Source organism: Rhinolophus ferrumequinum, chromosome 3, assembly GCF_004115265.2.
Source record: "Rhinolophus ferrumequinum isolate MPI-CBG mRhiFer1 chromosome 3, mRhiFer1_v1.p, whole genome shotgun sequence".
NCBI classification, from domain to species: domain Eukaryota; kingdom Metazoa; phylum Chordata; class Mammalia; order Chiroptera; family Rhinolophidae; genus Rhinolophus; species Rhinolophus ferrumequinum.
In genome coordinates, this window is record NC_046286.1 from 77197605 (window position 1) to 77212628 (window position 15024).

Here is a 15024-nt window from a genome sequence, read left to right on the forward strand (position 1 = left end):
CCTCCCTCCCTCTTTCCTTTCCTCTCTTCCTTCCCTCCTTTTGTTCTTTGTTTCTTTCTTCTTTTTTCTATTGTTCACCTAAAATAAGAATCTCTTAGAGAAAACTTTTAAAAATATATATTTTGTCTGCCTCTTCGTCTTACCTTTTAGAGGAACACTCTATTTCAGCTGCTCTAATTCAATTCCCTCAGCGTGGCCATTCTTACGTAAATACCTAAGCAAGAAAATAAAGCCTTTTTTTTTTAAGTGGGGTATACTATGTTAAACCAAAATGAACATTGTTTTTAATAGTAAAAAAATTGTAAATAACTATCATATTAAATAGCCCTTTTTTTTGAGAACCCTTTTAAAGAAAAGCTTGGTGCTTAATAAAGTTCATATTATAGTGTGCATTTTCCAACTATTTTAAAATGCTGTATAACAACAATTTGTAATGATTTTTTTAATGAAATCTTCCAGCTATTGCCTTTTAGTATGAAGGTGTTATCAAGCTGGTCATACTCTGAAGTCTTATCCAAGACACTACTAATAAAAGTGGTCTCTTGATAGAAGAGTCAATGAATACTACAATCTAAAGACTTTGAGAATAATTCTGTCGCTAAGTTTAGAAGTTTGCATTGGAATTATGCTTCTTAGTTTTCAGTCAACATGAAACCCTGGTCCTCTTACCAAAAAGCCTTTCTTCTTCAGAACTTTCCACCTTAGTCATTGGGAAAAGAGAAAGAACTAATATTTAATAAAAACAGATTACTATATTCTAGGCATAGGATCAAGACCTATGTTTGGCATTAGTTTATCTTCAAAAACAAGCTAAAATGTGGATATTATTACACCATTTAATAAATTAAAAAAAAAAGTTTCTGAGTGGGAAAATAGCACTATGGTACCAATTCTGGAGCTATCATTTCTTGATTTACATGCTGAGTTCCATACTTTTTCACTGTGTGACTTTGGAAATGCTACTTAAACTCTCTCTGTGTTAGACCTGTCATTATTGTGATAATCAGGACCGTCTGGTAGGGTTGTTGTGAGAATTACATAAATTAAAATCCACAGAGCACTTAAAACATTTCTTGGACATCGTGAGCCCCAATTAAGGATTATTATCAAGATTATGGATTATGCTCAGAGTTATAAACTATTAAAGTATCAGAGTTGGAATTTTAAGATCATGTGCTTTCCAGTCATCTGCAGTCTACACTGAAGATTTCTTTAACAAACACACTGCGTTTTAAGTGATAATGTTATAATCTACTAAAAGGGAAATTGGCTTAATATATATTAGTGATCAAATCATTTCCAGAGTTTAAGGCGTGAGCCTGGGTGGGCACAAAACTAAAGATCATTTGGCAACCAAGAGTGTCAGAGATGAGGGAGTAACAAAAGGAAAATCTGGAAACTAATGAATGAATATATGAGAACAAATTAAGTTCCTTCACAATTAATGATTAGTCAGGCCTATCTTGACAATAATATGACACAAACCTTGCTCTTTGTGAAGAATTTGTGAAGGATTAGATCATGCAATGGAAGTCCTACACATTCAGTATGGCTGAATGAATTCTCAGGAATCATCCAATATACACGAAACCTATTGTTCAACACGATCTTTCACTGAAGAAAGCAGAAGGTTTGCATCTCTTCATTGATTTGCATTGAACTTCTCAGACGAAAAGTTGTAGGGTCTAACTCCCACAGCTGTCAATACAGCATGGCTGGCCATCCACAGTACCAAGGGCATCCTGGACTAATACTTTGGAATTATGTAATTGATTGAACATGTAGTGCTTATGGATTAATCCTCAAGCTGACCAACATTACTATAAATGCAGAGAGCCATTTACAGGAGAACTTTGTTTGGGTAGTTATAGGCATTAATGGCCCATCCTTCTCTGTTTACTATGTTTCTACTTTAATAATGGGTTCCAGTTGTGTTCCTAAAAGGAAAAAGTGCCAGCAGGCATTAAAACATCATCCATCAGCGCCAAAGGGATTGAGGTCCCAGGGTCCAATGAATATATTTCCCAAAGTACACGTATGTTTATTCCAATTTTGTATTTATACAGATCTTGATTAAAAAAAAAAGAATTCAATAACAATATTGGTATAAGTATTTAAAGATGGTTTCATTTACATTAAATAATTATTAAATTATTAAGTAATAATTTTATCCTTACAAATAGAATTTGGAGTAGAGTAGTAACCTATTTTAAATTCTAGCTTTAAATGTGGCATTTGCATAGTAGAAAGAAGGGACAGTGACAATCTGCTTATTTATAACACCCTAGAAGATTGTATCCAGAGTTATAAAGTCTTTTAAATTTAAAACAACTTGGAAAATTAACATAATTTCTTGCACAATTGTGATGAGAAAAATTCATATTAATCTAATAACCTGACTGTTTAACATCACTAAATAATGAGTCATAATGCCTTAGGGGAACTCTCCTTTTTAAAAAGCTTTTAAACAGTCATTACTGTTATAATCTGAGTTAGAAACTCTGATGAATAAATTGAATATAATATATTGAATACATTAGCTATTAATATATTGATATAAATATGTGAATATGAATGCATGCTATCCATATGAATGTGCCATATATATATAGCATGTAATTCAGAAGACGGGATTTGAATTTTCATGGGTTATTCAGGAAAAAACAATCAGCTAAAGGTTGCTCAACCTTCATCTAGAAGTGTAAAGTGTAGTAGTGATGGTTTTGCCTTGGTGATTTATCTATTTAATCCCTGGTCATAAATCTTATAAATCACAAGCATTTTGGCTTCAAATTTCTTACATAATATTGCTAAATAAATCAGATGTGTAGGGAGATAGAGATAGATTGGTGTACTTATCATGATGTATGAATACAGACAAGCATATACTATTTAAATTATACATATATATCAACTTCATCAACTTTTTACAGTGTCCACTCTTTGCTTAGCCTTCTCATCTTGGTGATGTATATATTCTAGCTATAGATTGTAACTAGGCAGTAAAATTTATCTCTAGAGAAGCAAATGAAATTGTAAATATTTCAGATGTTTTTATATTCGTTAATTTCTGGCATCGCATTGCTTATAGATTAAATATTATATGAAAAAGACAAATTGTCTGCCCTCGAACACTCAGAAACTCAGGATGTGTTTGAATAGATATTATTGAAATCATAGGTTTTCATCAGGTATGTAATAAAATTAGAGGTATTCTTGGCACAAGGCTGGACAGAAGGTAGGACTCCAGTAAGTTCTATCTACTGATATTATGAATACTTCTTTGTGTAGGTCTATAATGCTAAAATTTAAATTTTTGAAAGACTGGAACATTTCTAGAGCTGACTTTTAGGCTCACTCAAGGGGCCACACTGAATTATTGTTGTTAAAATTTGTGGTTATAATAGAGAAATATTCTCTAATATTATTGTGAAGCAAAAGGCAAATTTAAGAAAATATTCAACAACATTCTTTAGAAATGTTAGGGTGTGTTAGGTATTTTAGAGAACTTTCCTGCACAATGTTTTATGTACATATGGACAATAATGATATATCTTACTAGTCCCATAAACCAGAAGGGAAAACTAAACTCCAGAGAAATTAAATGCCTTGATCATGATCATACAGCTTGCTTGTGGCAGAACCAATATTAGAACCCACATATTCATCTTTCTGTGCATCTTCCAATGGGGCTATTGAAATAGAAACAATTTCAGAGACATTGAAGAGAAGAAAAAACATTAATAGGACTTAATATTAGACCAACTGCTGTAAATGTTCATCGTAAAACATCACTATAGTTTGGCAACAGTTATGCTAACTCAAATGTAAGGGAATAGAGCAGGAGGAGAAAGTACAAGTTTAATTATTGAATGCGTAACTAAATACCTTAAAATTTAAACAAATCAATATTCTTTGGCAAAAATTTTAAAGTATCAAATTGCAGCCATGATGTATTGTGCCACTATGCTAAGAGTTTGCCTTCATACTTTTTCAGTGTGAAGGCTTTATTAGGTAGATCATATTATCTACCTAATATGAATGAGAAACTCAGGTTTAGAGAAATATTGCATCCAAAGACACAGAGGATAACCCAGTTCTAATTACAAAACCTAATGATGGACATTAATCCCGATGTCATAGTATTTGCAGATAATTAAAGAAATGTGTGTTTACTTAATGATTCTCCTAAGAATATGTAAAACAGAAATCACTGAACTGGAAGAAGAAAACACTTATGGAGAAAATTCAAAAATTCATGAGGCCCAAACCAAAATCGTGAAGTAAATGAGTTTTCCCTTCATTTTTCTCCTCTTCCTCTCAGTCCTCTGCTCCTCTGGTTGTTGGGTTTGAACATCCTCATTACTCAGACCCCAGCTTCCTCACTGCTGCTTTGTAGCATCTCATCCTTTTTGGATTTTCTTTCTCTGCTGAAGTGTTTCAGGTTACAAGTAGTTAAAAGTGTCCTGCTCCCCTGTTGTATGTGTATGCAAATACATAACATGCCCTGATTGTCTGACCCTCATGATGGAAATGTTATGCCAGTGACAAAAGGAGTGCTTATTCCCATATCACATCACAGTCCCAAGAGGCAATTTGTTTCCCTCTTGCATTGGCTGTGAGAAAGGTCAAAGCCACATGTTGATCTGTCACTATCAAATGAACATGTCTTACAAAATATATTTGTCCTCTAGATATACTCTTGATTTTATATTTTTAGTGTTTGTTTTCTTCTTTCTAACCTTATTGTGTCATTTTATCTTCAGGTACATATTTTGATAGAATTCCATTCTTTTTGGAGCAAGGCTAATTGTATCTACATGTATTTATTTACCTATATTTACATATGTCCACATGCATAGTCATGCATATATATGTACTTATAAATTAATCATTATAAATATAAAAATCTATGTTCATCCATTAAGAAGGACTATTTGCATGTGCAGATTCTTGCTATGTAGTCCAGAAAAGATCTTCTCTTCCTCCCTCTATTTGTGGAAAATGATTGCTTTTCTTGGATCACTTGTGTCTTCCGTGGCATGTAGCAGATAATTCAGGAAGCCGAACACTCTCTGCCAGTGCAGAATTAGCCAGATAGAGTGAAATGACATAATCTTGGAATCACTTGAAGTCAACAATGATCTTACAGTTCCCTCTCTCTGTCACAGAGCAGTTAGCTTCATATTTTAGCCAAAAACAGTCAAGTTGCTGTATTTGCCAGTCCAAATTCTATAGACAATTTTTGTTTTCCATGTTTATTTCTCATTTTCATTTTATTTTTGGTGTTGAATGCCACCTTTTCCATAGCTATAACTGCAGTTATAGCTATAATCGAGTGAATCATCAGTTTATGTCGTTTAAAGAATATTAAAGCACAAATGCAATTGTATTTTATGAGGATATTTTATTAAGATGCAGTATGTCAAGTATTTATATGACCAAAAGTTTAAAATCACTTAATTCTTTTTTTTTCTTTTTTTTCCTTTTCTTTTATTATTATTATTATTTTTTAATTTATTGGGGTGAAAATTGTTAGTAAAATTACATACATTTCAGGTGTACAATTCTATATCACATCATCTGTAAATTACATTATGTGTTCACCACCCAGAGTCAGTTCTCCTTCCATCACCATATATTTGATCCCCCTAAAATCACTTAATTCTTATCAGTAGGTTGAATGCTGGTTGATTACAGAGAGAAGAAGACATCAGATTAGAATTCAGAAGTTCTGGATCCCATGCTAAATTCTCCTCGCTGTGACCTTGGACAAAGAAAATCATGTCTGCCCTAAACAGCTCATAAAATTTTGGGAACATGTGATAACATTATTTGAAAAATCACTCTGACAACATAAAGAGATAGTTTAATATATTATTGTCATTGCTTAATATTTCCTGAAAATGTATTGATTGTTGTCAGTGATAGCATTTTACTTTACTTCTCTCAGCTTTAAGTGATGCATGAGTATATTTAAGAATTTGGTATCTATTTTATAAATAGTTTTAAAGTGTCAGAAGCCTTGTCAAGCACCTTTAACATGACTTACAGTAAATTGATTTAGGGTTGTTTTGGTTTTTTTTAAATAAATAATTGGTGTAGTTATCTTTCAGTCACTGTAGTCCCACATGGGTGGGAAATCTAGGGCTTCTAGTTAGTCATTCTCCATAGATGATGAGATAGTTATAGAATGCCAGTCTTAGAAGACATTCACACATTCTAGAGATTTGTCAGAATCCAGTCCTTTCTTTTGTGTCTAAAAACAATAGCAAGTCAAATAACAGGATAAAGAAGGGAAAAATACTGTGTCTTTTCACTTATACATGTGCCTCTTCTCTTCAGTGTAATCACACTCCTTCCCAAATCACCCACAGTGAAATCCTTTTGGGTCACAGGTGGCAAACCACAGGCTGTTCTCTAAAAGATGGTTCTCCTCTCACAGAGCACAGGTTGGGTGTATCTTGGGTTCTGCTGTTCATGGCAGCCACCAGAACCCTTTAACATGGAATCTTTCATCTGGGTAATATTTGTGCACTCAAGATATCCCAGACCAGGCTCCCCTACCCCACCATACATCGACAGATTCATTTAGACTTTCCACAAAGTGGAAATATTTCAAATGATAGACCTACTTGGTTCTAATAGCTTGCTACTATAAAAAAAAAATAATTACTATATCTTTACAGGACAACTGTGAGTTAACCCAAGTTAATAATATTCAAAACTATTACACGTGATCTGATCTGCACAAGTTAAGAAAGTATGCCAAAGCCATGCAAACGTCAGGAGCAACATGAGACCAGGGCTTGCAGTGTTTAATTTGTTGTTCTCTCTATAACTCATTTAGCCATCAAGCAAGCCTCTACTGAATTGTCCTGTCATATATAATAGAAAATAAATCTATTTAGGGAAGACATAATGGGAAAAAGATTAATTGGGGGCATTTCCTTTTAAAATGGCAGAGCGGCAGAACTTGCAGAATGCAAACGGGTCCATGGCCCTTCAGAGAGCCATCCTGTCAGTCTCGGGGTAAGGGTTCACACATGAGAGGTGTCTCTCACAAGGCAAACAACTGTGGCCGGACTTGAACATGTTTTGAAAGCTAAAGCTTAGCATGTAATTTGTCTGCCGTTTCAGGATTTGGTGTTCAACTCTGTTACTTCAGACCCATACTGAATATATGCAAGAAGAGAGGTGAACTTTAGAACATACCAGAAGATGGCAAATGGCAAAGTTGCTTTGGTTTCTTTGGTTTAATTATAAATTGAGGCAGAATATATGTGCATGATCTCTTCTGAATGCTTTTTGCAGGATTCCATCTGTGTAATCAGCATACACATGGGCAGCAACCTCTCTCTCTCTCTTTCTCTCTCTCTCTCTCTCTCTCTCTCTCTCTCTCTCTCTCTCTCTCTCTCTCTCACACACACACACACAAACACACACACGCACAGACACACACACATCCGTGGTAGCAGTACTCAAAGTAGGAACACCATCATCACCACCACCACTTGCACTACCACATACTAAATTTTCCAAACTCTCTAACAGATTTCTCTGGGAGCCACAAATTCTGTGGCTGGAGACAAAGAATGTGAGGCTGTATTTTGCCAGGCCTGGGAAATCCCTAAAAAGGAGCAGCACAGTCCCACTTGTTACTGATGATCACGGACCCAGAACAGTCAAAAGTCAGTTAATAACATGTCACATGGTTATTGCTCTCCACTGGGCTATATTCATGTCTGCAGAAATAGCAATGTCATTTCATCCTCCATTGGCCAGACCCTAATCTCTGTCTGTGAGACGAGAATGACCAGCCTGTACTTTTTTGTCACAGTAGTGTTGGAGAAAGAGAAATGAAAATATGCTGCTAATGACTTTGTGTATGTGCTTCTTTCTTCTGCCTGTTGTGTCCAAACAACATCAACATAGCTTTAGCCCGACGTGCCATTTAGACCGAAGTCTTGGATTGATCTGTGATGAATGCCCTGTCGGGTACACAGGACCACGCTGTGAGAGGTAAGCGCGCACCACACTGTCTCTCAAAATGATTTCTGCCTTGGGAGTTATAAAACCACGGGCATTGTCATCCTGTGCACTACCCCAGGAAAGCCGCCACGCTCAGTAAGATGAAATAAAGTTTCTCGCCACACTTGTCAAACAAATGCGTTATATTTTTATAGTTTATTTATTTTCTAGAAATTGCTCTATAAATCTCCACTCACTCGGAGAATGTTTGATTAATGTTTTAATCTTAAAGGTTAAGCATTAACCTACAGTCTTTCTAGAAAGTATTACTCAAGTGGAAAGTCATGTACTTTAAGATTTATCTTACTGTTCTGCATTGGCACCATTTATTTTTCATAATTAGCTTTTTGTCCTTAAAATGTGGCTTAAATGTGTAGTTCATAGTTCAGCAAGTGGTTCATAATTTACCTTAACTATAATTTGAAAATAGCAATAAAATGTAATTTATTATCATGATTTATATCCTCTTCTGAGCACTTCTAACCCAGTGTTTTAATTCCTGTTGATTTTACTAGGCTGCTTTGCGGGGGAACCATAGATATTATTTTATGTACTTTAGGTGATTATTTTTCCTCCTAAAGACTTTTCTGAATTTCAACTTCCAGATGAAAATTATATAAAATTCTCAGTTAATATCATTGACAAACAAAACAACACCTCTCTGGTTTTAGCACTGAAAAATAGTCCCCTTTGCTGTCATCACAGGGGGGTGAGGGGGTCAGCAGAGGAAATGACCTGCTTTCACCCATTGTCACCAAGGCTACCACCGCAGACGGCTATTTCTGCCTATCTTTTCCTGTTCTCTTGGCAACCCTCACCCCTATTTCAACCAGAGAGCCTAAAGTTAATGAAGTAGGAGCCAACCTCCCAGAGAGAATTTAGCCAGCAGCTAGCAGTCTGTGGACAAAGTGCCAATGACAGTTCCTAGCACCAACAAGTACTGTTTGTGAGTATGGCAGCATCTGTAAAGTAGTAGTGAAAGGACAGAACTGAAGTGAGGATTTATTTGCCATCAAGCAACTGGAGGTCTTTAATTGTTTTTTTTTAAAAAAGAGGGTATGTGTATATTACTTACCAAAGAGCAGAACATGTCATCGCCAAGACAGATTGACATGAAATGCCTAACCCCTCACCCCACTCCAACCTCCAACTGATTACAGGCTTTTTTTTTTTTTTTTTTTTTTTGCAACTGGAAAATGACAGCAAAGCCATTAAATCCACTTATCTAGGTGAACATAGTCTCTGACGTATGAGTATTTATGTTGCTTCGTTTCATGTTTTGTATTTTCTATACATATTACACAATGCATTATGAGCCATCTACAGTTTGAAATCTTACATTTTATTGAACAAATATCTGTTAACAACTACCATGTGCTAGGTGCAGGACTAGACATAGCATATAAACAGGTATTATGCAATCCTCACCCTCGAGCAGCTCACATCTTTAATATGGGTGAGAATGGTTGAATGTATTTGGGGGAGAATTCTAATCTGGATAATAAAAATCACCAAGGAAAAAATACCTGGCAGAAAGCATGATTTCCTATCTAAAGTCTTCATTAATCTGATTAAAAGGAGGATGGAAACATGGATGTCCATTTTATCAAATAGCATATCTTATCTCCAGTTTTTCAGTCAAAAATAATCTTGAGCTATTATTATACAGAAGATGGGATATTATATTTTTATAGCCAGAATTTGGATGAGGGTTTTCTGAGAATATGAGTATTTAGTATTTATCATTTCTCTGTGTATATGCCAAAAAGCCCATTTAGTTGGGTCCAAAATATTAGAAGAATTATTATTTTGAGATGTGCAGGCTTCAGTGGAAGGGAGGGAGAATAAGGGTCAAGGAGAGGAGGAGACACTGAAATCTTGTAATCAAAACTATTCTGTAAGTGATTGGTGTAATCAGTTTATGCCAACCATCTGCATAAAATCAACAGTGGAAAACTAAAGCGGTGTTTCCCAAACTGTAAATGTTCTTGGAATAGAGTTCTGTGATCACATAAGTTTGGGAAATATATATTAACCTGGTAAATGTTCTGACATGTCCTGGAGTGGAGAAATATGTTCAATTGGTTTAACTCAGCATTTTCTAATGTTATGTGACCATACATCCCCTGCTTTTATTATATTGCTTTTCTTATATGGAAAGAATGCATCTCAGACTATAGCTCAGGTAGACAGGAATTATAACTTTATATTCTTTATCTCAATTTGATTTATACTCTAATACCAAATTAGCCATATGTAGGAGCTGTGGGAGTTTGGAAACATAATCTCAGTCAAATATTCTTTAAACTTACACAATGTTATATGCGTATATCAGCTATAGCTCAATTTAAAAAATGATAAGCTTTTTTTCTCTCTTCCCCATTTCCCAGGCTTGAACGAAAGTTCTAAAAGCTCACTTAGTATCAAGAGACTGGAATGCTCGAGTAGGGTGTGTGCATGCGTGTGTGTGTATCTTGGGCAATGGCCATATAGTAGGACCAACCAGTACTGAGTGATTGACCCAAGTGTGTTTCTGCTGACCTCTTCCTTATCCTCCTGATTACCTTTCTCTTCAGGTCTAATAACTCTATCCACTCGTCTCATACCACTCAGGGACACAGGACTCATTCTGCTGCTTTCATTCCACACTGGCACCCACCAACATCTCTACTCTCATCACTGCTCCTCCATCTGCCTTTCTACTTCCATCCTATTTTCTCTTTGAAGATGATTTGCAGGAGGAGGTACCACATTCATTGAAATGGTGACTTTTAGAGCTCAATGTCCACAAGATTCCTGTTTTTGCTTTCTTCCCTGTCAGGTCCCTTCACTCAAGTTATGTAGCACAAGATGGTCTTGCTGCTTGAATGGAGAGACTGAAGAAAAATCCAGAAAAAATAGGATAGCAACACAAGATGCGACAAAATATTGATTGCTGTTCTTTTACCTATGGAACACTAGTTATGGTCTGGAGAAACTTTTCTCGGGACCAAAGTACCCATACTTTGAGATATCATTGCTTTCCTGACTGGGAAATGTTTTAAACAAAAGTAAAAAAAGGAGAGCGAGAGAGTCAGAGGATGAGGTATTCACCATGGCATTTTGCTAAGATTCTAGGCTTTTATGACTTAGATAAGATTAGGAAAAGGAAAATGAGACAATATCTAGAAAGGCGAAAAAGGATAAGTGTTGGAACATTAAGAGAAATTAAAAAGAACATCAAGAAAAAAATAACTAAATGCCTAAATAACTAGATACCTGCTGTACTGGACTTGAAGCTACTTTCAGAATAAATGTGTAGCCTCAGTAGTATCACACTTCTTGGAGAAAGGCATTAAAAAATGGTGGAATTCTGCTTCACCCAATGGGATCCATAGCACCACATGAAACTTAATGGCGTACACGGATCCCTTAAACCCTGTCACCTCCCTAGCTGGCCAGCTTTTCACAACTCCTCCCTAAGTGAGTAAAGAAAGGTCAAAGTCAAAGCTAATTTCACAAATCGCTACTGTGAATGCAGAAGGTATTTGAATCTAATTGCTTAATGTTTGGGAAATTCACCTACAATTTTACTCACATGATTCATATTTGATATCAGGGAAGTTCTTTTTTTGTTGTTGTTTTTTTTTTTTTCAAACTTCAGTTCCCAAATCCCAGTTAGATGTTTTCTGCTTCAGAAATTCCTGACTCTGAATCAAATCAAATTGCCATCTGATCACTGTGCTGATGAGAATTTCTACTCATGTTTGAGTCTCCTTGAGCCCTTGAGTCCTGGATGCAGAGCACAGGGTTGCAGAAATAAGAAAAGAGAGACACTTATACTTACTTGTAGTACCATTAACAAACTTGTGACTCCAAGTGAGGTTTCAAGAGGCTGTTCATGTTTCGCAGTTTATATACTGTACAAAAGTACTCAACCATGGGGCAGATTAGGGGCTCAAATCTAGTGTGCCCTCTTCTTGCCAGTACACCTGCTGTGCTATGCCTGAGTGCCTAGCTGTGTCTCCTATCTCTTCATTTTTTTGTATATACCTAGAGAGGACCCTTTTTTTCTAATTTTCAGAAAGGCACCATATTACCCGGCAAACTCTCTCAGTCTTTAACTGATACTGCCAGATGTCAGGTAGTAAGAAGACAGCATTATTGTGCAGCCACTCACATTTATACTCCAGCCACCCTCCTCTGTGCCTTTACCAATACTGTTCCCTCTGCCTGGAAGACTGCAGCCCTTCCACTCCTCTGCCTGATCAACTCTTAAGATTCAGCTCTATCGTCTGGAGTATGTCCTTAATTAATCCTAGTCTGAGTTGGTTGCCCTTTTTCTATGCTTCCATAACAGCATTTGCTTATCTGTAGTATTATGCTGCTACATTTTTAAGTATATCGCTCTTCTCCTTCAACTGTAGTTTAAAGACTAGGCTTTATTTAGTATTATGTAGAAGTGCTCAGGAAATGTTTGAGGCAGGGCAGGAGTAGGAAAAGGAGAGCTTTTCTAATTTGCTTAGGGAGATTGAAGCATTGTTTTCAGTCTCTGGATAATGGAAACAGGCCACAGATTTTAGCCAAAAGTGGTTGAAAAACTGATGGAGTAGAATGAGATAAAAGTCTCACCAGTGTTGTTTTCTTCTCATTGTTATTTCTCTCCACTCCTGCCATCCTTAGTCTTTCTCTGTCTCTCTCTGTCTTACATTGTTCCTATATCAGCAATAGAAATAACTATATTACATAACTGCATGTATTATTTAGAGTTTCATCTGCATTTAAAAGTTCTCTTTCTAAAATATTACAATTTGATTAAGTTAGCAAATGTGGAAAAGAACACTGCTTTGCTATGTCAAATTGTTCCTCTCTAGCAAGGAATCCAATAAACTGTCTATTAAAAAGATGTCCTCATTCTACCTTGCATATGAAAAAGAGAGGACTTGTGATTTTAAATTATAATTAGTTTTGGTAAGTAAAAGTCTGAGAAGCTGGAAAGGGCTAAAGGACTGTGATTTTCACAAATTTCAATTAGGCAAATCCAACCTGATCAGACTATAAAACACTATTATTATTAATAAAAGTTGTATGATTAGCAGTATTGTAGTCACTGACCCTAGAATCACTTTTTAATTTCAATTGAAACATGTTAATAACTATCAAAGAATACTATTCTATATACAGAAGCACATACATCGGGAATAAAAATTGAATGTACACTTTCAAGAAAGTGGCATATGAATTATCCATCGTGTACATTCAATAAATGTTCTTAAATGTCCTGTGACAAAAAATAAAAGACCAATGCTTCTTCAGTTATTCTATTTAATTGTAGTTATTTTTTCATGGCCTGAGATTTTTTTTTTTTTATTGTGGAAGAATTTGGGACTTATTAATTGGTATCTATGTTAAGAACAGTCCCCGTATCTTGTTATATATAATGCCATCTCTCCTGAGAGCAGTAAGTCATTTTGAGGAAAGTGAGCTGAAAATAATGGGTTTTCGCTGGCTGTGATAATGATCATTGTATATCTTTATTCTAGTGCAGCAAAGTCGCTCTCTTAATGGTAAACAAAATGAGATGTGAATATATGTGGTTGTGATCATAAGCTCTGAATACCAAGTAAGGCAAGAAGAATTGGATTGAAATTCGAAAGGATCTTCCTATTATTATCTTTGTCAAATACGGCTCTGGAAGGGATTGTGGGGGAATTTTATGCACTAAGATGTTAGTTCATTTTTTACAATTGAAATTTAATAAGCAATTATATTTGTGAGTGGCAGTGTTTTCCCAAGCAATATTTACACAATGACTTTCACAATTTATAAAATACTTTGTGAATATAATTTAGAAAAGTAATCTTTTTAAACAAAATTGTGAGAAAAGTTTAATTTTGCAAGATTATTATAGCACCTATCAATGCCCTAGAAAACTCAGAATAATCCGTGTATATTACCAAATTAATGACTCTGCACCATTATTGTGATGTTATTAAAATAGTCTCATGTGATGTACTGGATTTAAACCATTTCTCTTTCTAATGGTAGAGAGCATTTCTCTATACAATGACTTACATACATGTGAGTAGATAAGTATAAAAGTAGTGTACCGTAGAAATTATATTCTCCCACATTGTTTTTGTTCCCTTTCCATTTTGACCTTTGCTGCAAAAGACTATTTATTTTGCAAAAATGGCACAGATAACAGAGCTAGCCTGACCATAAGATTTCAGATGCACTGTTTTGTTTCTCTTTCAGCAAGTGTGACTTACTATAAGAGAAGACAGCAGAATATAAATAGGTGCTTCCTATAAAGATGTATCTGTGCATCTGTAGCATGAAGTAGCATTTTAACACCTAACATATGGAAAATGGGAAATTTGATACTGTAATTTAAAAAATCTTCTCTGTCATGCCTCATAAATAAACAAACTTTTGTTTTTTTTCCCAGTAATATGTAAAATAGTGTTTATTCCTTTAAAAAATACCTAGAGTGTGCTAATATGAGTTGTGGGCACAGTTAAGCATCGCTGTTTGGCATGTTACTATAACACACAGGCATACCTGCTTCTCAGTGACTCTTCAATGAAAATCTGCCTCTGTATGGACCCGCAGGTAGACACAAACCTATTTTTAATGCAGAAATCCCTATAGCCCCCACACAAATAATAATGATAACCTTTTGAGTTATCATTTTCTATTTAATCAATTATGAATTCTCACTACTAAATTTCCTTGTGAGTCTATTTCCTCATAACAAGGTCTTGCTCCAACAGCAACAAAAATATGTAAACCTTACATGTTTGTACAGAAAACAACCAATTTCAGTAGATCCATAAGATGTATTGTACTACAAAGGCTTTCCAACATGGACCTGGTTTCCTCTAAGTGCCAACAGCAGATTTCTTGTTATGCTTTGGTCTCCTCTTCAGTGCCAGTAAGAAGTTTTTGTTTGTTTTTGTAGGGTTTTTGTTTTTCTGTTTTTTTTTTCCTGGCTAAAATCTAATTACTAGT

General features: G+C 35.3%; 1 protein-coding gene across 2 annotated transcripts in view; it reads left to right on the forward strand.

The window, feature by feature from the left end:
* The window catches only part of LAMA2 (laminin subunit alpha 2), a 527500-nt gene that overhangs the window by 322620 nt on the left and 189856 nt on the right, over positions 1–15024 (forward strand). For both annotated transcript variants that reach the window (XM_033102537.1, XM_033102538.1), the window contains exon 18: positions 7936–8022. In XM_033102537.1, coding sequence (XP_032958428.1) covers positions 7936–8022 — 87 coding nt within the window. The remainder of the gene's footprint in view (positions 1–7935; positions 8023–15024) is intronic.